General features: G+C 41.8%; 2 protein-coding genes across 2 annotated transcripts in view; one reads left to right on the top strand and one right to left on the bottom strand.

The window, feature by feature from the left end:
- The window catches only part of POU2AF1 (POU class 2 homeobox associating factor 1), a 137,537-nt gene that overhangs the window by 110,440 nt on the left and 2,394 nt on the right, over positions 1-24,703 (bottom strand). Inside the window, exon 2 of the mRNA XM_039496691.1 lies at positions 9,260-9,352. Within this exon, the coding sequence (XP_039352625.1) occupies positions 9,260-9,263 (4 nt within the window). The 5' untranslated portion in view covers positions 9,264-9,352. The remainder of the gene's footprint in view (positions 1-9,259; positions 9,353-24,703) is intronic.
- The window catches only part of LOC120375904, a 40,301-nt gene continuing 37,358 nt past the window's right edge, over positions 21,761-24,703 (top strand). Inside the window, exons 1-4 of the mRNA XM_039496922.1 lie at positions 21,761-21,820; positions 21,904-22,068; positions 22,377-22,559; positions 23,405-23,525. Coding sequence (XP_039352856.1) covers positions 21,761-21,820; positions 21,904-22,068; positions 22,377-22,559; positions 23,405-23,525 — 529 coding nt within the window. The remainder of the gene's footprint in view (positions 21,821-21,903; positions 22,069-22,376; positions 22,560-23,404; positions 23,526-24,703) is intronic.

The raw sequence follows: 24,703 nt of genomic DNA, 5'->3' as shown, positions 1-24,703 counted from the left end.
GTGCTGCATAGTTAAGGGCATCCTAACTGAATAGCTGTAGTGTAGAAGCTGCTTACATAGGGTTGCCAGTTGTCCGGTTTTCGACCAGAAGACCTGGTTGAAAAGGGACCCTGGCGGCTCCGGTCAGCACCTCTGACTGGGCCATTAGAAGTCTGGTGGGTGGTGCACCAGGGTTAAGGTAAGCTCCTTGGCTGCTCTGGCTTTGCGTGCCTCCTGGAAGCGGCCGGCATGTCCGGCTCCTCGGTGCAGAGGCAATCAGGGAAGCTCTGTGTGCTGCCCCCGCCCCCAGCGCCAGCACCACAGCTGCTATTGGCTGGGAACCACGGCCAATGGGAGCTATGGGGGCATTGCCTGTGGGCGAGGCATCCATGCACCGCGCAGAGCTGCCTGGCCGCACCTCCATCTAGGGCCCAAAAGTGGTGACTGCTTCTGGGAGCAGCGCAGAGCCAGGGCAGGCAGGGAGCTTGCCTTAGCCCTGCTGCGCCACCGACCAGGAGCTGCCTGAGCTAAGTGCCGCCCGGTGGGAGCCTGAACCCCCTTGTGGAAGCAGGGAAATAATTAACAAGGATTTGAAGGGGATTTTAATGCATGTCAGTCAGTTAGCAAGAGTCAGGCCATACTGTAACCCTAATGACGTGAGACTTGTAGAAGCAAGGATAGTGCGAGGTGAGAGGACAAGAACTGTGTACAAAAATTGTTTACCAGTTGAGAGACCTGTCCAGGACTGGGGCGACCCTGTGTCCTATGGCACTCTCTCCCTCCATTGTAATTACTGGAGAAATAATAAAGTATTTGATTTTGCTACACCCCTTCACCCCCTCCCACACTTCAAACCCCTTGGCTCCAGCCCAGACCCCCTCCTACACCCCAAACCCCTCATCTGTGGTCCCACCCCAGAGCCCATACCCCCAGCTGGAGCACTCACCCCAACCCTCTTCCGCAACCCAGTGAAAGTGAGTGAGGGTGGGGGAGAGCGAGCGAGCGAGGGAGGGAGGGGGGCTGGAGTGAGTGGGGCTGAGGCCTCAGAGAAGGGGTGGGGCATGGGTGTTTGGTTTTGTGCAATTAGAAAGTTGGCAACCGTATGCTCACCTGTCCAATAGTATTCCCCCCACCCAACCCCAGCCAGGATCCCTACTTACAACCCTGTAACCCTCACTCCTGTTCAATCATTTGCTGTCCCCTGAACCTAGTTGAACCCTGGGCTTAGTGGTTTCTCCCCTTAGGCTGGGGGAGGGGCTTGCACCCACCCACCTTCCTGGAACTTGAGTAGGTTTAAGATAGTATCATATGGCTTGATCCAAAGCCAATGTAGTCAAGAAGAAAAATGCCTACTGATTTCAAAAGACTTTGGATCAGGCCCAGAGTTCTGCACTGCACTGAATTCACCTTTGCCTGCAGAGACAAGCAGAAAAAAATGTAGAATAAATAAAACAAGACAGCTACTATTGAACTGAATGCTTTGTTTGTTTGTTTGCCTTCTAGGAATGTGCCAGTAGGTTCATTATTCCCATCTCATGCTCCGCAGCTGTTGCTGAGGAACAGACAGAAAACAGACAGTAAAAGTCTTCTGAATTTGTTAAACTTGAGCTGCTGATGAAAACACCCCCCGAGAGCCCAGAATTGGACTAATAGAAATTAGAGAGGAAAAAACTCAGAAGAAGTTTTCAAACTCAGGCATCTAATGTTAGGTGCCTTAAATACGTGGCCTAGTTTTCAAAAGCGCTGAGCACTCACAGCTCCCTGTGAAGCCAGTTCAAGTTGTGGAAGCTCAGAACTCTGAAAATTGAACCATTACAATATAGGTGTCTAATTTTAAACATGTCGACCATAGATCTCTGGAGTCCAACCCCCTAAGTGCCAGTACAGGATTACTCCCTACCATACAAGTTTAATTTTCAGAGATGCTAAGCACCTGCAGTGGCATGTAAAGTCAATAGGAACTCCAAGGACGGGGTTATCACAGATTTTTAAGGCACGCACTGAAAAAACTTCCTACAACTGACTGTTTTCTCAACTAAGGGCAAGTTTTTTAAAGATACAATCAGAGTTTATAACAGTAGAAGACTGTATATATAAGTAGTCTGGAACAGTAAAACTGAAATTTTAAAAAACCATTAATCAATTTTTGTATGATCAACAGAAGAAAAATTTCTTCCATATAGCTTTAGATATTTACTCACAATATTCGATGTCATCTTTATACCAAGTAACTTTTCAATTTAAAAAAAAATCAAAACTGCTATCACAGAATAATTGGGGATCTGTTAGGAAATTTTAGAGACTTAATAACTTCTTCTCGAAAACCTCAATACCTGTCAGTCTCACTTTATTGTAAACTCTTATTGTGAATTGACTGGTTTCTATGAAACTTCCTTGTTTGCTCCATATGGAGCAATATATAACACATAAAAGGATTGATCCTCAGCGATCAATTCATATATCCCTCTCTCTTTGAAATAAATGGGAGAGATTTTATTCATGTGTAAACATTGTAGAATCAGGGTTACAGGTAACAAGTACTTACGAATGTGATCTATTTTCCCACTATGTGAATTATGTCTTTGCATTTTGTTTTTAATAAAGGGTCTCCTTCCTCTCATTGAATATTTTTGAGTATTAAGCTCTGAGAGCTACTGTTCAATGGATGATGGATCAGGCCCTACACTTCTTACCTTTTAATCAGCTAAACAATGTTCTTATATCAAGATTTTTTATATTCAGGTTGTATTTTCCCCCAGAGTGACGAACAGAGTCTGAATAAGAATTATAACTGCGTATATTTAAAATAAATTATTCTGTATTATATTGTATGTTGAATATTCACTTCCTGATTTCCATATATCTCCTCAGTGTTGGATATCGAATGAGGTGTTTCTTACAGAGTTTTACCCAAAATAGAACTATTTTCCTTAAATTGGTTTCTTTTCTGTTATATTTCATCCATCGTTACTATTGTTTGCACTTTAACTCTAGCTTGGATGAAGGACTTCAGGAGTCATTCCTAGGCTTAGGGACAGAGAACCTGAACCTACCAGCAGAATTAGGCTTTTCTAGGGATTTGCAATATTTTGGAATTTTAGTTTGTTTTTTAAAAGAAAAGATCATGGTGAATGTTTCAAAGACCACTATATACAATAAATCATCTTGATTTTCTTATACCACATGCATGATAGAACTCAGGAATATTGTATCACTTTATTAAACTGAGAAATAAGAATTAAGGACTAGATCTAGCCTCCACCGAAGTCAATGGAAAGACTTTCATTGATTTCAATGGCCTTTAAATCCTGGAATACAACTAAAAAAGTACAAACGAGGCAGCATTATAATAGAGATTTTAACTTGTATTAGTGATCCCTTGTACTGAAGACAAATCAGTTGTGGACTTCAGATAGAAGTGTAAAGAGTACAGAATCAAAATGTACAATAAGAACATAGTACTGTCCTTATTTCCATGGGATCTGTGTATGTGATGGCAGAACTTGAACCTTGAATTTTTGATTTGTATCTCTTATTAAATATTATGCTCAAAACTGAATTAACCATTGTAAAATATATAGTTTACAGGCTGTATTTTAATTGCATGAAGACTCAGTGAGAACTTTGTCTAATATGCAATGAATTATATTCCACTATTTCTCACTGTCAATAAATGCTGATAATTTCATACTCATGTATTTACTGTTTTACCTATTGGTATCAGTGTTGTATTACATTATAAAGTAAAAGATAGTTAGAAACTTCAAAGTAAGAGCATCTTATGCACTAACAATCTGCTTAAATTAGTCATTATTAAAAAGGGGGCAATACCACCATTACCAAAAGTGAAGAGAGATTCTTAAACCAGGTTTTGGTCTGAACAGAGAGCCTTGGTTTTTAGACAGTCTCTCTACCAAGGAATCTGTTTGTAACCTATAAACATTCCTATACCAACTCTGCAAATAGTGTAGTTCTTATTTACAATATGTGAAATTCAAGCTATAAAACTGATCTTAATGTGCTCCTTTTATTCATTCCTCACACTTTTACATGAGAACTTCCTAAAGAACTGGAACATAGAAATAGGAAAGATGTTCTTTTAAAAAATATTTTTTTCTCTCCCTTGTCTCACCCACTTAAATGTATTTTATAATCATGTCTCAAAATTTCTAGCTTCAGATCAGAAACTAATCTGTGATTCAGGGAACCAGAGACTTCACTAATGCAAGAGTTCATAGAGGGAGAGGCTGTTTTAACGATCAATCACATAAAATATTTCAGGCCAAAAGGGGAATTCTTGGGAAAGAAAAAGGCTTAAAATGGGAATTGTCTTTCATAAAAATATATTGCACTTCTATAAATTTTATCTAATTATCTCTACACTTCACAAACATTTATAAAGCCTCATACCAATCCTATTGGGTAAGATATGAGATATAACGGGCTCACTTTCTCTACCACTGAAATGCAACCCTGTCTGTGTAGAACATGGTAGATCTTTAACACCAGCACAGAACACAATAGTTTGACGGGAAGTGAAGAACACAGTATCTAACTGGGGAATTTGGGGAGGCAGTACGTAATTACCAATATTGCAATCTGGCCAGGACACTTATGTTAACTCCCTGATTCATACAGAAGTTGAGTATAGGATCTTTAATGACCACAGTTGTTCCAACTCAACATTTCTCTTTTACATCTCTTGGGAAAAAGACACCCTCGGGCAATGCAACTCCCTGACACCATGCTTGGTACAGATTCATTACTGATTCAGAGGGAAGGCTGCTGCTTACTGAATCACCAACACTGTTACCAGCTGCCCACGAGTGTTCCTTGTAGATCTCCTCTCCAAGAACTGTCCCAGCGCAGCCCTGCTTAGCTGAGGAAAGGTAACAGAATCACATCAAAAGGTGCTATAGTCTTTCCAAACTTAACTAAACAGCCTCTCCCATGACTTTGTGATGAAGAAATAAGATGGGTTTGCAATATAGGTTCAGTCTTAAAGCGCAAAATCAAACAAGCTATTAAATGCAAAAAACCCGCCATTTTCAGGCAACATATAAGTCCAACCAGCAGGCGGCATTACTTTAAGACAAAAAGGAAGTGCAGGGGCCTGGCATTTGAATGCAAAAGTCAATCTGTAGCACAGAAAGAGACAAAAAAAGCACCTGGATCAGATGTAAAGCCTTAAATGCCTTTTGGGGAATTTTTGCATCAGAAGAAAGGACGTTCATTATGAAACTGTTGCAGACATGCTATGACTTGAAAAGGAGTCGGGTGAACTGCTGCATTCGGTGCCGAGGATTTATCTACCTACAGAACAGCACTGTTACATACTGGACATATTTGGATTCAGAGGTTAGGACTGGGACAAAAAGACTGTCAGTTAAACAAAAGACAGGGTGAATATGATCCCCTTTGACTTACAGAACCCTATAGTAATTTGAGTCAGTTCACGGCTGTCTCCTTTCACAGAGATTTTGTATTTAATATTAGTTTGTCTCCTGTAAGAACAATGTCCTGAGGTTGTCTATCCTTCCACACTGTGGGAACTGTAGGCAAGAGAGATCTGCTGGGTTCCAGAGGAAGGAAACCTCCCCTACCAACCTAGGGTGACCAGAGAGCAAGTGTGGGGGAAAAAAACAGGACGGGGTGGGGGGCAATAGGCGCCTATATAAGACTACGCCCCAAATATTGGGACTGTCCCTATAAAATAAGGACATCTGGTCACACTATTCTAAGGACATGGAGCAGCAGTGAAGCTACTTCACATAATCACAGATGTAATAACCCTTGCAAATACAATACTTCCCTCCCTAGCAGTGCTAAAGTGCAGATATCTGCAAAGTAGCTTCCTTGGCGCACACGGATGTCATTCTAGTAATCTTCAGAAAATATTATTAACATACATGTATAGTGCCGTCTGTTTTCATAACACCTTGCAAAAAGAGATAAGGCACATTCTGGGCTCCCAAACAGCTTGCAGTCTACCTATGACTACTAGACAAATACTCACCAGTTATGGGGTAATGGTTCAGGAGAGGGTGGCTGAGGGGATTACAGTGGATGAGAAGAATGGAGGGATTTCATTTAGGAGTGAGAGGGTGCTTGGCAAACAAGAGAGACATTATTCCAGGCGTTAGGTTCAGCATGGTGGAAGATGCAATATGGTGAGTGGAACCCAGAAATATCAGAGAAGAGATTCTGACCCACATTCTCAACAGCATGCAGTTCTGTTCAGCAACAAAAAAGCCCCACCTGTGGTTCCCTGATTTTAGAATTTGACACCAGTTACAGCCCAGAGGAAAGCAGCCTGAGAGGTGCTTTAATCTACTGTGGCTGCTTCTGCCCCGCACCAAGGAACTGCCCACCAAGGAACTGTGCTCTGGCAGACCCCTTTCCCACATGCTATGCCAAAGGCTGCAGGCATGGTGGTGTAGAACCTGGCTATACCAGTTCTATGCCTGCTGGGGAATCCCCCATTGGGGAGATCTGGCAGTTTTCTGGCCCCCAGTACAGTGAAAGGGGGACTGTTCTCAGTAGAGAATCCAGATCCCTTTCTCCTTTCATCCCAAGAAATACACCTCTACCTTGATATAACGCTGTCCTCGGGAGCCAAAAAATCTTACCGTGTTATAGGTGAAACCGCGTTATATCGAACTTGCTTTGATCCGCCGGAGTGCGCAGCCCCACCCCCCCAGAGCTCTGCTTTACCGCATTATATCCGAATTTGTGTTATATCAGGTTGTGTTATATCGGGGTAGAGGTGTATACTAAAAGGACTATGTCCTGGAGACCATGCATTGTAATGTATACAGACCAGCTGGTGTACAAGCACTATATGACAAGTGACCAGTGCCAAAACAAACAGTATCTCCCAGACGCAGCCAACTTCAGTTGAAAAATACCATATCCTAAATAAACAACAGCAGAGCAAAAGCCAAATGGTATGATTTTTTTTGTAAACAATTTCTTGACTAGCACAGAGGATTTACTTTTTCATATCACAGGCAAGTCAGGAAAGAGGACAATTTAGAATAACCTTCTGCATCATGGAAAGTCACGTTAATGATCATAAAAACCTCTCCCTGCCACTTCTAGAATAACAGGCAGCAGCTGTCTTTCAGGAGGAAAAGTCTACCCAGGGATTTCTGTGTGAAGACAGCCATTTCTGTTCCCTCCTTTTCTACCCCAGATCTAGCTGCACTAGATGAGGGCAGATGGGCTCATCCGCATGGAGAATAAGAGAAGACAAGGTTCTGAGCCAGGGAAGAGGCTAATGTCTTGTCTAATACAGATTCTGTTGGAGCTGTTGGACAATATTTGTTTTCTGCTTTGTTTGTTATTCAGGAAACTTGGAAACAAAATGATTCAATTCAAGCAAAGTGTGTTTCTGTGGCTGCGTGGAAGGGGCTGGATGAAATGCACTGAGAATGGAACTGGCTGGTAGGTGGCATTTGGGCTGAAATTCTAATTTCCTGAGTAAAGCCGAGATCTTTGAGTGGGGGGAACCATGCAAATGTTGGTAGGAAAGACTCTTCCCCCCAGAACAGAGAGCAAGTCCCTTAGCTTGTAGGAGTGGCTATAATATGATGTGCCCTACCACAAACGCACACACACAGTGTTATGATGCAGTGCTTCCACACAGTTCATAGATCCACTGGCCATTCCCCCACTTCCTCCTAAATCTCCCACAAACTCTCCTCCAAGCACTCCTGAATAACAAACAAAGCAGAAAACAAATATTGTCCAACAGCTCCAACGGAACAGCTTGGTTCCATGGCACTCAAGGGCCTGCAAGATTCAGTCCTAAATGCATCAGTTCAGGTCTGAGATCCTGGTCTTTGTGACTGGACAGCAGGATTCAATACACAAATGTGAACTAGTTCCCTTGGTTACTAGCAGCTTATCACTGCATTTCAGCAGTTTATGTACCACAGCCTCGGGCTGAGCACTTTTCCGCCTTTTTTTTTTAAACCCACTTGCTGAGCTCTATCTCAAAGGGGGCAGCGGTAAGCAGTGGGTCTATCTGGAAGAGATCTGGGAGCAGTTGCTGAAGAAAAGTGAGGATGTTTTTACCTTCTAAACTCTCTGCGATGCCTGAAATAGAAAGATTATTTCTTCTTGCCCTGGCTTCCAAGTCATCCAGTTTCCCTTCATTGTCATCTCTGAGGCAGACATTTCCCTCTTTCTCTCCTTTGTTTCAATGGCCGTTCTCTGGGGCTCATCTTCTGAGTCAGCCGTTTGGGATGTGACGTCTGAGATATCATCTCTCAGGGGAGGAGGGTCTGTGAAAATGTTGTCCAATTTCTCTACCAGGAAGGCCCTTTGGCCTTGCTGCACTGTCACGTTGAGGAGTCTGTTTTGGGGGGTCAAATCCAGCCTCCCTTTATGCCTTTGTTTGTCATTCATATCCAACTGTGATGATCCCATAAGTCTCCAAGGAGCTTTAATTTCTAATTTTTGAAAGTTCCAATGCAATGAGGTATCCAAAATAACCACCACATTTCACGTGATGAGAGCAAAGAATGGGAACCAAAATGCCATTGTCTCCTGGTTACTATATGACCTCACCCAAACATTCACTAGTGACAGAGCTCTAAGCACAGAAAAGTACCAGTATGTCTTATCAATTAATACAAAGTTTAGTGGCAGGTTTTGAATTTTAGGTGCCATTCATTATGAATATGTATATTTTATGGAACTAGTCAATTCTCACTGCTGCTCAAAAAGGCCTGAGTGTGAGCCCTTCCACTTACCAGTGGGAGTAAGCAGTTTACAACCTGACCTTAACAAACTACACACATTTTGGGAGCATTAAAATAGTGAGACTAAACCACAGTTTTTACATTGCATCTAATACACAATTACATGGAAACTGAGAGTTAAATCTGCCACAGCTCCCTTAACCTAGTCTGTTTATGTCTACCTATTACATTACAAGGGATGAGGTTATACCTCCTGTGCAGATCTCTCAGGCCTTTATGTAATATTTTACTAGAAGTGAGGGCATAAATGAATTTTTACACTTTTCTACAGTCTGTGGTAAAATCCCATTTTAATCAAGCAAGAAATACCTGACTATGAGTTGTTTTGCTCACATGCTAGTAAGACACTAGAAAACTCAGATCTTGAGATAAACAGTAATTAGTCCCATGCATGCTAAGGGCTTTGTGAGTACGTTGGCAACCGCTGAGGAATCATTTTCTAATGCCTGCAGGTGTACGTGTTTGAGCCACAGGTAATATGACCTTTCCATTTCGCTGGAATCATTACTCACCCATAAAGGCATTTCCGCCATGATCGAATGCCAGATAATCAGCTTCTCTGGAACCATGCAATTCTTAGAATTCTCAGCCAGACATGTTGTCACCTATAATAAAATACACACACACAGTTAAAGTCCATCTCAAGTATATTTACATAAACTATGCAATATGTCTGATGTTGGACTTTAACTTCCCATGTATATGAACTCCTTATACTGAGAAGAATTTCTCCCTAGTTTGCTAATATTATCAGATGCACTTTAGCACAGAAACTCAATGGCAAAACAATGTACTGTGTATTGTAATGACAATCATGTATCCATAATGAATTAATCACAAAGTATATTGGGGTTTGTTCGGGCCAGATTTCGACTAGGACTACATACCCAGTAAGAACTCCCTTTAAACCTCTATGTGAGCTAACCAGACACTGGGTCCAACACAGAGAAGTAAAGGGGGCTATGCACCTGCTTACTTTTTTTTTCAGAGTAGGTGGGCAGTGAGTACATGGACTGTTGACTCCACCCCCTCCGCCCCCATGCCATGGCCAGCACAGCTGAGCCAAAGAAGGGGAGGGAACAGTAATTTACTGCTGCCATAGGCCAATAACAGATAACTTCCATCCTGAGGGTAGAAGTGGGGGCGGGGGAGCAGACTGTGATTCTCAGAGTCATTATGCCTTCCAGTGCTACTTTTTAGTGATGCAACTTATATGCCATCCTTGGCTCAGGGCTGTGCATAGTGTCACAATCAAGCCCTTAAACTGGTCAGCTTTTGAAATATGTAAGCATTTCCTAAATATTCCCTCAGTGAACTTGTGCAATGCAAACAGCAGCATCTAGCATTAATTGGCCTCCTTGACAAGAGCCAGAGGCTCTTGTAAACGTTATCTGGAAAACAACATTTACATGGGAAAGTAATAATGTATGTCAACATGGCTCAGAGATAGGTCTGCATATGTGCCTCCGGGAGAAGGTTTTACCCTACCTGGAGCTATGTGAACAAATTCTCTCCTTTCTTTAACAACCCTAATTAACCTTTTATACAGGAAACTAAACCAACCTGCTTAAACTGTCCTATTAACCATAACCCATTACAAACATGCTGACATCTCACTCAGTTTGTTATGCAGAGAATAATGTAATTAGAATTACAAATTATTTTTGAACAATAATTCCCAGAAATGCAATAAGAATATAGCAGAAATCATCTTTGTTTAGGTTTCACTCACATCACTACCTTACAGACACACTTCAACCTTCAGTTGCCTTAGGGCTTGTCTACACACACAAGTTCTACTGTTTTAGTTATACCACTATAGTTTATGCTGTCCTACCCCCTCTAATATGGTCACAGAAATCAGTATAATGGTGTTTTATATCAGTAAAGTCATATCCATAAAAGGAGGGAAATAAGCTACACCGGTATATGGTATTTTTATATTAATACAATGGTGTCTATGTTAGAGGTTGTCCCTAATATAACTATTTTGGTTTAAAAAACAAACAAACCCACACTCTAAGTGAAATAGTTACAACATAGCAACAAACTGGATTAAGAACAGGTCTTAATTATCAGTTTCACAGTGGAATAGAGTGGGGTGGTCGCATAAGAGGTATTTGCTCTACCACTTAAGAGATACATTGAGCAGGCTTAAAAATATAATTAGTTACTAGGTTCTCTCCTTTTTACAATAACATATTGCATTTGTCTGTTCCCCTATCCCATCCACTTTCCTACACTTGTTTAAAAAGAAGAGGGAGCAATGGAACTTGAGCTCCCTGGTTGCATTGGATGCTCTCTCTCTCTCATTTTATTTCTGTAAAGAGTAAAGTCAAGAAAAAAAATGATTAGAAAGAAATCTGCCTTTATCTCTGTCACTGGGAGAATTGCATGCAGTGTTGTTGTAGCCATGTTGGTCCCAGGATATTAGACAGACAAGGTGAGTGAGGTAGTATCTTTCATTGGACCAACTTCTGTTTGTGTGAGATACAAGCTTTTGAGCTTACACAACACTCTTCTTCACGTCTGGGAGAGCTCTCTCTTCAGGAGCAATTTAAGTTCTAGCTGCACCTGTTCCTGATTTAAGCAGGGCCACCCGGGGGGGGGGGGAGCTAGTGGGGCAATTTGCCAAAGGCCCCGGACCTCGCAGGGGACCCCACAAAAATGTCTGAGGCTCCCCCCACCCCCGCCTTCCCCCACCCTCCGACGCCTCAGTGCGCTGTGTCCAGGAGCGGCCCTGGACAGCGCTGCAGCAGCATGGCTCCAGCGGGACCTGAGCTCCTCCTGCTCAGAGCTGCGTGGTAAGGCTGCAAGTTCCAGCAGGCTAAGCGGCAGGAGCTCAGGTCCTGACAGAGCCACGCCGCTACAGCGCTGTCCAGGAATAGGGGGCAGGGCCAGGCTGTTTGGGGAGGCACAGCCTTCCCTACCTGGTCCTTCATACAATTTTGGAACCTCAATGTGGCCCTCGGGCCAAAAAGTTTGCCCACGCCTGCCAGCAAAAAAAAAAAAAGTGGCTTTGCGTTTTAATTTAATCACACGATACGCTCTATATAGAAAGCCCACATTCGCTTGCAGCATGCGTCCCCACTTCTGCGGCACCGCATTACCACTGGTCCTCCCCTCCCCTCCGACTACTATTCTAGAAAAATTTTTGACCTATAAGCGCGGCCGCATCAGGCATGCCCAGCGCGGTGTCTACAGTGTTTGTAATCTTTGTCACGTGTACTCTACTGAAATACCGTAACGAGCCCATGGCTTTACGCTTCAATTCAATCGTATGATACCCCTTTTTAATTTTAAAATATGGATCGGTTTGTTGTTAAGATAAGAAAAGGAGCAGACAAGTTGTTCATGTGAAAGAGCCTTTTCGAAACTAGCACGTGTAAAAAACAAACGAAGAATTACAATGTCCCAACAGCGCCTCGACTCACTCATGATTTTGTACATTGAACAAGAATTGGCTTTGTCAGTTAATTACAATGATGTGATTGAGGAATTTAAGTCCATAATACCTAGTGAGCAACGTCTCATTCTCTAGGACAGGAAGTTGAAGAAACCTTAATCTGTTTTGGTCAATTTGGGTTAGTTCCTTATCTGATTAAAGATAAAGATCATGAAAATTGACTGTATCTTTGTATACACCTGGTTATCACTACAGCAAAAATTTGGTATTTTGTGTCTCATTTTTTAAGTAAAGTTTAGTTGTTAATTTAAAAAAAAATTAAGTTTAGTTAAGTTTTAGTTTCTTTAGTTTGTTTGATGAATAAAAATGTCCTTTATGATTGAGTATTCAATAAATGTTCACCTTTAAAAAAATAAATAAATAAAATTCCCTGGGTGCACACCCGAATGAAATGTGCTGCACACGCCTGTGTGGGCAATGCTTCTTGATGTTGCCAAAGCATAATGAAGTGATATAAAGTAAAATTTAGAGCATACATTTTGCAAGATATTCTCCCTCCTGTGCACGATGTTCATGACAGGGACTTCAACGTCTATTTTAATTTCCATTGCAGTTCAAATTGTTCCGCAACACACGGGGTACATAAGGAATTTTTCAATTAACTATCTGTGACCATTTGGATCACAGAAACCCGCTGGGAGCTGCCACCTGATGTCCCCAGACTACTTCTACCCCTGCTTTCCCAGCCAGCTCAGGACTCCAGCACCATCTTGCTGAGCCAGACACTTCCGTCTGCTCCAACACAGACCCAGGGTCTGAATTACTTGCCTCAAAGCTGCAGATTTACCTGAAAGCAGCTAACAGAAGTGTTCCCGTCTTTAACACTCAGATGCCCAACTCCCAATGGGGTCTAAACCCAAATAAATCCGTTTTACCCTATAAAAAGCTTATATAGGATAAACTCATAAATTGTTTGCCCTCTATAACACTGATAGAGAGATATGCACAGATGTTTGCTCCCCCAGGTATTAATACATACCCTGAGTTAATTAATAAGTAAAAAGTGATTTTATTAAATACAGAAAGTAGGATTTAAGTGGTTTCAAGTAGTAACAGACAGAACAAAGTAAGTCACTAAGCCAAATAAAATAAAATGTGCAAATCTATGTCTAATCAAACTGAATACGGATAAGATCCTCACCAGTTCCAGAATGCTCCCTTTTACAGACTAATCTCCTTTTAGCCTGGGTCCAGCAATCACTCACACTCTTTGCACACTATCCTTTGTTCCAGTTTCTTTCAAGTATCCTGGGGGGGTAGGGAGGCTCTCTCTTTAGCCAGATGAAGACCACCATGGAGGGGTCTCCCAGGGGTTTAAATAGACTTTTTCTTGTTGGTGGAGACCCCCTCCTCACTCCTATGCACAGTCCAGCTCCAAGATGGAGTTTAGGAGTTAACTGGGCAAGTCACCAGGGGCGGCTCTAGAAATTACGCCGCCCCAAGCAGGGCGGCGCGCTCGCCGCCCTTCCCCGGTCCCGCGGCCGGGGCAGAAGTGTCTGCAGCCGGTGAGCTGGTTCCGCGGCTCCGGTGGAGCATCCGCAGGCATGCCTGCGGGAGCTCCGTCCGAGCCGTGGGACCAGCGCACTCGCCGCAGTCATGCCTGCGGGAGCTCAAGCGGAGCCGCGGGAAGAGGGGACCCGCCGCAGTCATGCCTGCGGCAGGTCCGCTCGTCCCGGGGCTCCGGTGGACCTCCCGCAGGCATGACTGCGGAAGGTCCGCCGGAGCCAAATGCCGCCCTGCCGGGACAATGCCACTCCACGCGCCTGCTTGGCGCGCTGGGGTCTGGAGCCGGCCCTGCAAGTCACATGTCCATGCAGGACTCACAGTTTTTACAGGTAGCATCCATTGTTTACATGCTACCTTGAACTTCCTCAAGTAGACTTCTTATATGGATTGGAGCATTCCAAGATTCATTGTCTTTCAAGTGTCTCTTGATTAGGTACTTAACTTCAACATTACTTTCTCCAGGAACTGACCAAATACTCTACTAAGGTTATTTAGAAATCAAGCCAGTACACAGTCAATATTTATAACTTCGAATACAAAAATGATACATGCATGCAGATAGGATTAATAGATTCAGTAGATCATAACCTTTATATAGATATGTTACATAGCATAGATCATATTCCAGTTATGTCATATTCCCATATGGTGTTTATGGAAAGGTTGTAATTTGCTGGTTATGATTATGCTGTCTGTATGTGTGTATCATTTTTGTATTTGAAGTTATGAATATTGGCTATGCACTTGTATCTCAATGTGTTTGATTCTAAATAGCATCAGTAAAGCATTTGGTCAACTTCTTGAGAAAGGACTATTCTGAGTAAGTGCCCAATCAAGAAACACTTAACTGACAATGGATTTTGGGAGATGCCAATCCACATCTGAGCTTTCCTGGGAACACTCAAATGAACATGTAAACAATGGCATATTTAATAAAATCACTTTTGCTTATTAATTAACACAGAGTAAGTAATTAATATCTGGGGGAGCAAACAGCTGTGCATATCCCACTATCAGGGTTATAGAGGGCTGACAATTTATGAGTTTACCCTGACTGTATAAGTTTTAGACAGAGTAAAATGGATTCATTTGGGGTTTAGGCTCCCAGAAAGACTGAATACTGGGTGCAGGGAAAGTCCTTGTTAACTGAGAAGCTCCTGGGCTAAGTGAATCTAAGGCTGTGGCTACACTTAGCACTTCAAAGCGCTGCTGCGGTAGCGCTGCCACGGCAGCGCTTTGAAGCGCTAAGTGTAGTCAAAGCGCCAGTGCTGGGAGAGAGCTCTCCCAGCGCTGTCCGTACTCCACCTCCCTGTGGGAAATAACGGACAGCGCTGGGAGCCGCGCTCCCAGCGCTGGGGCTTTGACCACACTGGCGCTTTGCAGCACCGCAATTTGCAGCGCTGGAGAGGGTGTGTTTTCACACCCTGCTGCAGCGCTGCAAATTTGTAAGTGTAGCCAAGCCCTTAGTTTCTGTGCACCGCAGGGAGGAGTGGCCCAACCTCCTGGTCTGTGCTGTAGCTGACTGGAGTGTCTAATTCAGCAATATGGGAGTGGAGGGAAGCCTTCTCTGACAGAGGGGTTTGCTTTCAGTGGTATCCCAGCACACAGTCTTGAGGGAGTTTCTGTGATCAAACCCGTCACAATGGTCTGAAGTAAATAGGATGAAATTCAATAAGGACAAATGCAAAGTACTCCACTTAGGAAGGAACAATCAGTTGCACACATGCAAAATGGGAAATGACCGGCTAGGAAGGAGTACTGCGGAAAGGGATCTGGGGGGTCATAGTGGATCACAAGCTAAATATGAGTCAACACTGTAACACTGATGCAAAAAAAAACCAAACATCATTCTGGGGTGTAGTAGCAGGATTGTTACAAGCAAGACACAAGAAGTAATTTTTCCGCTCTGCTCTGCACTGATTAGGCCTCAGCTAGAACACTTGTGTCCAGTTCTGGGCACCACATTTCAGGAACGATGTGGACAAATTGGAGAAAGTCCAGAGAAGAACAACAAAAAATGATTAAAGGTCTATAAAACATGTGTTATGAGAGAAGATTGAAAAAAATTGGGTTTGTTTAGTCTGGAAAAGAGAATACTGAGAGGGGGGAATGATAACAGTTTTCAAGTACATAAAAGGTTGTTACAAGGAGGAGGGAGAAGAATTGTTCTTCTTAACCTCTGAGGATAGGACAAGAAGCAATGGGCTTAAATTGCAGCAAGGGAGGTTTAGGTTGGACATTAGGAAAAAAAATCCTGTCAGGGTGGTTAAGCACTGGAATAAATTTCTTAGGGAGGTTGTGGAATCTCCATTGTTGGAGATTTTTGAGAGCAGGTTGGACAAACACCTGTCAGGGATGGTCTAGATAATACTTAGTCCTGCCATGAGTGCAGGGCACAGGATTAGATGACCTCTCGAGGTCCCTTCCAGTCCTATGATTCTTTGAATTTGTGGTTTAGCTGGAGTGCTTTACCCAATCAGCAAGTAGAAACTGAGGCAGTGGCTGCTCTCAATACTAGGCAAGTAAGCCACTGCAACAATCCCAAAGACCCATCACCCTGTTCTCTCTCTCCCTGAATATTGGGGTATCTGTATTTGATCTTTGGGTAGGAATCAGAAGGCTTGCAGGGGAGTGAGAGGGGAAGGAAAGGAGCCAGGGACCTACTGGGAGATCATAGGAGAGAAAAGGAGTCCCAAGAGGTTGGGATAAGAGTCTGAGCTTTTTGATGCTTATGTGAACACAACGAATGTAGTGTTGCTTGTTCTTGTGACTTTTATCACAAGTCTCCCAATATGTGATGTTTTATTTCAATTTCTGGCTCCTGGAATCTTGCGATTACGTGAGACTCTCAGCTTGCATTTTAAAAAGTGAGTTTATAGCACTCATGTTTTCAGAGGAAAGCTTGAAAATGTGACCCCAGGGCACTCTAAACACTCAAAAACCATAAAAAGGCCCCCAATTTAAAAACCAAACCAAACAATACAAATAAAAAATGTGATTTCTAAGCCAATCTCATGATTCTGGGGAGCATGACTCCTGATTTTTGAACATTTGGGGTTGTCAACGCTGCAAATGTGTATCTTGAGGGTTTGGTGATTTGGTGATGTGTGGTTTGTTTGTTTGTTTTGCAATCAAGATTAATATATCAGGTTTGATCTCAAGCACACTCGAAACAATAAGGGAAGAAGGCTAAATGACAGCTGCGGCTCTAAGTCCACAGCACTCCCTCCTGGTACAAAAATTCCTATTTAGTTTCTTTGTTCCCCTCGCCCTTAGTATTATCAAGAGAACTTGGACATAAAACAATTGAATAAAAACAACCAGAAGAAGAGCTCCCTAAAACAGCATCAGCCTCCACTCTTAGAACATTATCCACCTCCACTGGGCTCTGAGCTTTGCCTCCTCCCATTAAAATACTTTCTTTCCAGCATTCCTAGCAGAAGCAAGGGAAGTGACCGATTGGCACACACCGCAGCTCCTTATGTCACTTCTGGAGAAATGAGACATTGTATGTTTGTCAGTAACAGTGAGTAGTAACCTAGCACCATTTGTTGATAGCTTTTCCACAATTAAGTCTAATCTCATCAGTTCAGGCCCATAGCCACAGGTACACCTCTACCTCGATATAACGCTGTCCTCGGGAGCCAAAAAAATCTTACTGCGTTATAGGTGGAACGGTGTTATTTTGAATTTGATTTAATCCGCTGGAGCACGCAGCCCTGCCACCACCACCACCACCCCCCAGAGCGTTGCTTTACCACGTTATATCCGAATTTGTGTTATATCAGGTGGCGTTATAGTAGGGGAGAGGTATATTGATATTTGCTGCAGAGACCAAAAGGAGATACAGTTATGAAAGGGTTACTGTATAAGCCACTGTCCTGAATTATTCCATGTTCTTCATTATAAAACCAAATATATCCCGGATTCTCGGGGTCTGTTCATTTGATGCTATATGCATTATGTTTGCAGATGCTGCTGCACCACCTATAATTTGGAGGCCCATCCAGCACTAGGAGAAAAAAAAATCTCTAATGCTATAACCAGCTTCCACTATTCTAATTATTTAAAATAGTGCTAACGAGGACAGTCTTGCATTTAAGGCACCCAGCTAGGATGCAGAAAATTTGAGTTCAGTTATCTCTACCACAGACTTTTTGTGAGATCCTGGGCTAGTTATTTGCCCCCAATCCTACAAACATGTGCATAACTTTATACACTTGATTAGCCCCATCACCAATAGGAGTATGCGTGCGTGTAAAGTTACATGCCCACTCATATTTGTGGACTGGGACTTTGATCTCTTTGTAGCTCAGATCCTCATGTATATAATGGGAATAATAATAATACTTCCCTTTTCTTTCTTCTCTGCTGAGGCCTCGTCTTGCTTTGCCAATATAGCTATACTGGTGTAAGTGTACTGGGTAGACACAGCTTATGCAGAAAGAAGGAGTTTTTCTGTCAGCATAATACCACCACCTTCCTGAACATTAAAAATGCATGCCTTATTATTTAATCCACTTTAAATTCAGACCTTCAGTTAATTTGGATTAATTTTCTCGAGTGTTCCCATGTAGACAAGCCGTAAATTACTGTTGAAAATGTTACTGTAGGCCCAAGTGCTCAAATATATATAGCACCTAACTCCCATTGAAAGTGCCTATATACCTTTGGGGATCTGGGCCTTAGTGCCTAAGTCATTTTGGTAATAGAACTTTAGAATAAAATTGACTTTGGCACATATGGATATAAATCTTATTGAAAGTCAATGGGAGTCAGGTGCTCAGGTGCTTTTGAAAATCCCAATAGGTGCTTATCTGCATCTTTAGGAGCATAAATACTTTTGCAAATCTGGCCCATAGACACTTTTGAAAATATTACCCTTAGATTTGTCATGGCCTAGGTAAAGAGAATCCATAATCTAATTCTGTTGTTTATTGCAACAAGCAGAAATAAAACATAAGGATGAACCATCCAAGTTATTTTTGTTTTGACAATGTTTAAAGCAATTAAATTATCACTAATTATAGTAAGCATGCAGCCACTTTAATCTTTAGTTGATTGTGGCACAGATGATCTTTTACCAGTCTATACAAGAAGCAATGCTGCCATCTGTTGTGGAAAACTACTAACAGGATGAAAATCCAGTTTTTGCTGGACAATTGGTCCTGCAAAACTTTCCATGCTGCTGTTTAAAAAGTGTAAAAGGATGCAAAAAGGCAAAGCACTGGGAGACAGGCCTCTGGTATTGTATTCAAATCTATGCCAATGACTTTGGATGATTCACCTAGCCAAGGTGGAGGGAGACGGAAGAGAAAGTAAGGTCATAATAATGAATTGTTGGCGTAAACTATGTAGCCTGCCCCAAAACCAAGTTCATCTCACCCTTAAATTTATGGTAGCTTATTTTTAATTCAGACTTATTTAGAGGGGGGATTCATAGATTAAGATGAAGGACAGTTATGATCATCCCCAAAAAGCTCAGGTTCTAATCACAAAGTTCAGCAACTAGGAATGACATCCTTGGATCAGAATGGTGAGGAATTGTAGATAAAAACAGCTAAGCGTTTGTCCCTAGCCCACTATTCATATTTCATTTGCTAGCTGTGTGCATTGGGCAGGATCCTGCTTCTGTTATATGACCCCGAGGGAACACAATAAGATCAGGTATCTTTCATGGATGTTTCATATTGATACATTCATGTGTCTTGAGTTTCGCTCTCTATAAAATATTCAATGGCTGAAGTGAAAGCCTTCCAGGGTGTATGCATGTTAGTAACCAAGGTTTAAAGAACTGATCATTTCTCTGCTCTGTGCCACAGAAAGATGGCCTGTCTCATCCTCATTTTATCCATATTCCTGAGCTTGTCTTGCTGTGCTGGGGATTTGCAACTTCTTCAAAACAATGAGAATTGTGAAAATGGAATCTACTGTACAAGAAGAGAACAGAATCAGTCAGTCTGTCCAGCAGGTAATTTGAAATAGTTTCTAGCAAATGGATATTAGCCTATTTAAATGTTCTCACAATCTTGTTTCTTGAATTTTTAAAAAATATCCTTTAAAAAAGAGTGAAATTCTTCTGACATAGTGTCTGATCTTTATCACTATGATTAGATAACAGACAGAATCCAGGATTGGCTGAAAAGTTTAGCATGACTACTGCAAGAATAAGTAACGCTTTCTACATTGTATTCAGTATTTCTGATCCTCATTGGAAAGCCATTTCTTGTGAGTTACTGAGGGTGCACAAGGCTTTAGAATCAGAAATTAAGGGCCAGACAGGTGTGGCCATTTGTTTTTGCATAGAGAAAGAGGCCTGCAAGACTGCGGGGCGGAGGGGGGGCGTGCGTCAAGCAACTTTCTGTTGTTTGGGGGAATCCCAGATCTTCGACTTATCCATATGTTGGTGAGAGTGAAGCTTTTAAGATATTACAAGAGCATATGTTGTTCCATGGCCTTTTATAGGACCACATGGTAGTTGTAAATTTATGTAGCCAATGGATTCAATGGAGCTGACAATTTATACCAGCTGAGGATCTGCCCCATTGTGTCAGTTGTTTCTAGTCCTGCAAGTAAATACTTTTAAAATGAAATAAATATTTTTAGCTTTTCTTGGCTTCTTCAAAATGCTCTTTCACATCTAACTTATGCATTGGGAGTACAGGACAATGGGGTTTTTATTTTGTTGAATGCTATGGGAATTTTGGGGTAATAAATAGTTTTGAGGAGTGGTAGTGTGAGCTGTGATCTGAGGGATAATTAGGTGTAAATGATAAATGTGTAGCATCCTGTCTTTTCTGTAACAACAGCATTTGCCAATGAGAAGATTTTCATACTGCATTGCAATATAAAGTTGTTAACACTCTAAAATGCAATGGGCAAGCATTTTTAATTGAAGAATCGGGATATGCTTAATTGCATCAAAAATTAGAACTATAGTGTAATTACAATACATGTATACTGAAGATACACTGTAATTAATGTACCTATATTATGAAGTTTTACTCTTTGCTTTTTTCCCCCCGAAGGTTTTTTCTGTCCTGAAGGAAGCATTCTACCAGTCCCATGCCCAGCTGGCACCTTCCGTTCTGCAGAAGGAACTCTGACTTCACACAGCTGCCTCAACTGCCCCGTGAATTTCTTTAATCCCACACCTGGCCAAGTGGCATGTCTTCCATGTGGCTCAGACGCTGTACAACCCAAGGAGGGTCAAGAAACATGTGTCTGCCATGGGGAAGGCCGTGTGTTTCAGGTACAGGACCAGCTCCTTCCGATCGTGAAAGAACAATTTAAAGTGGAAGCATTGAAATTTAGTTTTATTTCTAATAAAAGATTCTACTATTTTCTTAAATAACTAAATTATAATTTATTATTACTTATTATTTGAATTGCTGCATCACTTGCAAGACCCAGTCAGAGACTGAAGCCCCCATGTGCTATGCGCTGTACCCTCAAATAATGAAAAGACAGACCCTGCCCGCAAAAAGCTTACACTTAATAAAAACAGTTTGGGTTTCAATTTTATTTCCAAATAACCTATTGTGACCAAATCACACTGAGAATTTTGACCACACCATGCTTAATCACACTAACACTTTAAGAAATGCTTTATTTTAAAACAAGATAAAGGGGGGTTTTGTTTTGTTTTTGTTACTTTGAGCTGTAGAACATTAGTACTCATGAAAGTGAGAAAATGGGAGAACTGGCTAGATCCATGCATTGGTCAGACACTGCACAAACTTCTAGACAAAGGTCTGCCAAAGCACTTCAGGACCACTGTTGTTTTAGTGCTCACGCTGACCTACCAATGTAATTCAATCCTGACTATAGCACCATCTATTATTTCAGCCTTGGGCTCTCACATTACCTTGCCAATATACCTAGTATGTACTACTGAACATAATAATTCTCCTTCTTTACTGGCTGTACTCTTCAACCCTAAATCCAACTGTTCATATACAGGCCTCTTGTCTCCCTGTTCACATTCTGGAACTGTGCATTGTTTTGACTTTCTCTTGGTTGCATCGTTCTGTCTCCTCTGATGGAAGGTAAAGAGCATGTATTTGAAAGCCAAAGGTTCAGTTTACATCTGTCCAATAAAGTGAGATCCTGATCTAAGGAGTTTGTGGAAGCAGTTTTGCCTGGAAGACCACAGATGCTGAATAAATCTCTTTCTTCTTACAGCTCAGTGATGCTCACTGTCCTTGTGCTCCAGGTTATAAGACTTTAGAGGATGGGAGGAGACGCTGTGTTAGACAAGTATATGACATTTGTAGAGATTCAACTTCCCGAAACCAGGAGGGACAGTGCTTGACTAAGAAAGAATGGATGCATTACTGTACAAATAAGGTACTGTGTTTTTTTTATTAGTGAAATCCTGGAAACATGCATAAATTTCTGACCATTCCTGCATTGCATATAGACTGTGCATGAACAAAGAGTGTCACTGGCGTTTTCACAACATGCTCTGAATTCCTGCATGTTGCTCCTGTCCTACCTGAAATAAGAAGTTCAGATTCTTTCAGCATGACAAAACAACTGCCCAATTTCCTTCTGCATTTTTCTGTTTTTCCCAAGAGGTCCTGATTAGAGTCCCAATATTCAGATTGTTTTCACTTTTTTATGGCAGAATTTCTTCTTTGTTCATTTCTCTGCAGGTTTGTGCCCGTCCTGAAGACTATCAAGGCTATGACAAGGTTCTTGGCCTCTGCGTTTGTCGAGCAGACAATCTGAACAGTGTGTGTAACTCTCAGTGTAGAAGACAACAAAGAGACATTCTGCAGTTTGTCTGTAAAGGGAAAAATGCTCAACTTTCTCTCACTTACAGAAATGGGAGCCAGGTAAATGTGCTGCTCTTGTAACTTTTCCAGTGCATCTATTTATGAATTTTTAATATACAGTCAGCCTTATAATTGAAGATCTTTTTTTTTTTTTTTTTTTTTAAAAGGAGTGATGTCTTAGTGTAGGAACAAAACAAAAATAAATTCTGCTTTAGATTCCTGATGTATTTTTGCATCTGGTCTTGTACTACAGTTGTAGCTTGTAGGTGAAATTCATGTCACCCAAACTTATAAACTTTTCAGTTTTTGGATATTTTGAACAGTAGATTGGAGGGGCCTGTAGGTCTCCATTTCCAATCTATGCAGATGGCCAATTTGGCAAGGAGGTATGCTGGTACCAAGAGACATAATTGTCTTTGTCCATATGGGTCTGGCCAGGTTGAAGACTTAGCATGCTTGTAACCTGTACTGTCACTTGAGAAACAAATGGTTCTCTCTCTTCCCAGACCTGGTGCCTTTTACCACATCACCTCAGAAATTAGAATACTTGCTACATCATGAAAATATTTCAGTTGTATTGGCTGTCACTTTATTTGCCTGGTAGGCCATAAAAGTGAGAAAAAAAAGTATGTGAGAAGGAGGCTACTGTTGACCTAAATGAAATAAAGTAGTTCTAATTTTTCTAAATCAAATTTTCATATATCATTCTGGGGTGGTGATTTGAAAGATGTAACTGATTTTAGGGAAGGGTTAATTTTGTTTCTTTAATTTGTGTGTTTAAAATTTGTATCTGTTATTTGGATTTGTGTCAATTTGCAGTTTGTAATTATTTATTGTATTATGAGGAATGGCCTATGGCTAAGATATTATATTAGTAAACCTCAAACTTCAACTTTTATTTTCAGATTGCCATTTTCTTGGAACAATTAAAGGCAGTTCTACAAGTGCTGCATTCCCCTGCTAAGAACCCCTGCCCTACCGAACACAGCACGTCTTCCTATCCTGTATACATGGTGAAAACAAGCGGTAAGGAAGGGGATGACAGATTTCACAATATTATATGGGTAATGAATGGCCTTTATAAATGTAATGTTGACATCCCTGGGTGGGTTGCTGGCAGCAGGGATTGAACCTGAAGCTGCTGGATCTTGATGTACAAGTGTGTATGGCCTGAGCTAAAAGGCCAATCTCTGTGAGCCAAGGCTGTAGTTGGCATGTCACTCTCTAGGGGTATGTTTGCACTGCACATTAATCCCAGGCTCTGACTTGGGTTTGAGCCCAAGCCCGTCTTCCATCCATACAGAAATCTGTCCAACTTGGGTCAACAAGCACTCAAGACCTGGGTCTGAGGACTCTGTGGGGGGCGGAACCTAAATCCCACTGAGGCTCAGGTACAACCCCGGTCATTTTTCAGTGTGGATATAGGTCAAGCCAGTGACCCGAGCCAGAAGGTCAGCATAGTGCAGTATGGACACATTAGCATGGTTGAGAGACCTGAGTCCAGCAATTATAAACCCAGTTTTACAATGCAGTGTGGATGCTCAAGGATGGGGTTAGAAGCACCAAGTCTACAAGCCCAGGTCCCACAGCCCTTAGGGTGAAGTGTAGACATACCCTCAGTAGCCTGACTACTACTAGAGTGGGACAGAGCACCACACCGAGTGGACATGGCAAACAACAAGGTACTCATCAAAATACCTTTTAAAGAGCCTTAATGGATTATTTCCTAGAATGAAGATCTCATAATCAGAAGTTTAATTCAAAGTGTCAGCACTCTAGATGAAACTCACCCCGTGCAGAAATCCCACCTATGCACTTGTTAAATACTATGTAAGACCAGACATTTTTAAGCCATCTGCTTCCCTAAAGTGTGATATGCAAAGTATGAAGAACACTAGGTTTACATGTCAGAGGATCCCTTTCACAGATCCTTTGTCTGTAGAGATTCTGCTTGGGGATGCTTATGCCTCATGTTTTAATGTGCATTTAGCAAGTAGATTTAAATGTACATATACATGTATATTTTCCCATTACTCTGGAATAAAAACTGTGCGCCAAATGCATTATTTGTGTAATCAAATGAAGCTCCATTAGCATTAATAGAATTGTGCTCATTTACACAGGTGGTGCATTTGACCATCTGGGCCAGATCCTCAGTTGGTGTAAATCAGCATAGCTCCATTGACTTCAGTTGAGTTGCATCA

The sequence above is a fragment of the Mauremys reevesii genome, linkage group 12 (assembly GCF_016161935.1).
Source record: "Mauremys reevesii isolate NIE-2019 linkage group 12, ASM1616193v1, whole genome shotgun sequence".
NCBI lineage: Eukaryota > Metazoa > Chordata > Testudines > Geoemydidae > Mauremys > Mauremys reevesii.
Note: the sequence above shows the minus strand (reverse complement) of the source record. Positions and strands in the feature narration are given on the sequence as shown.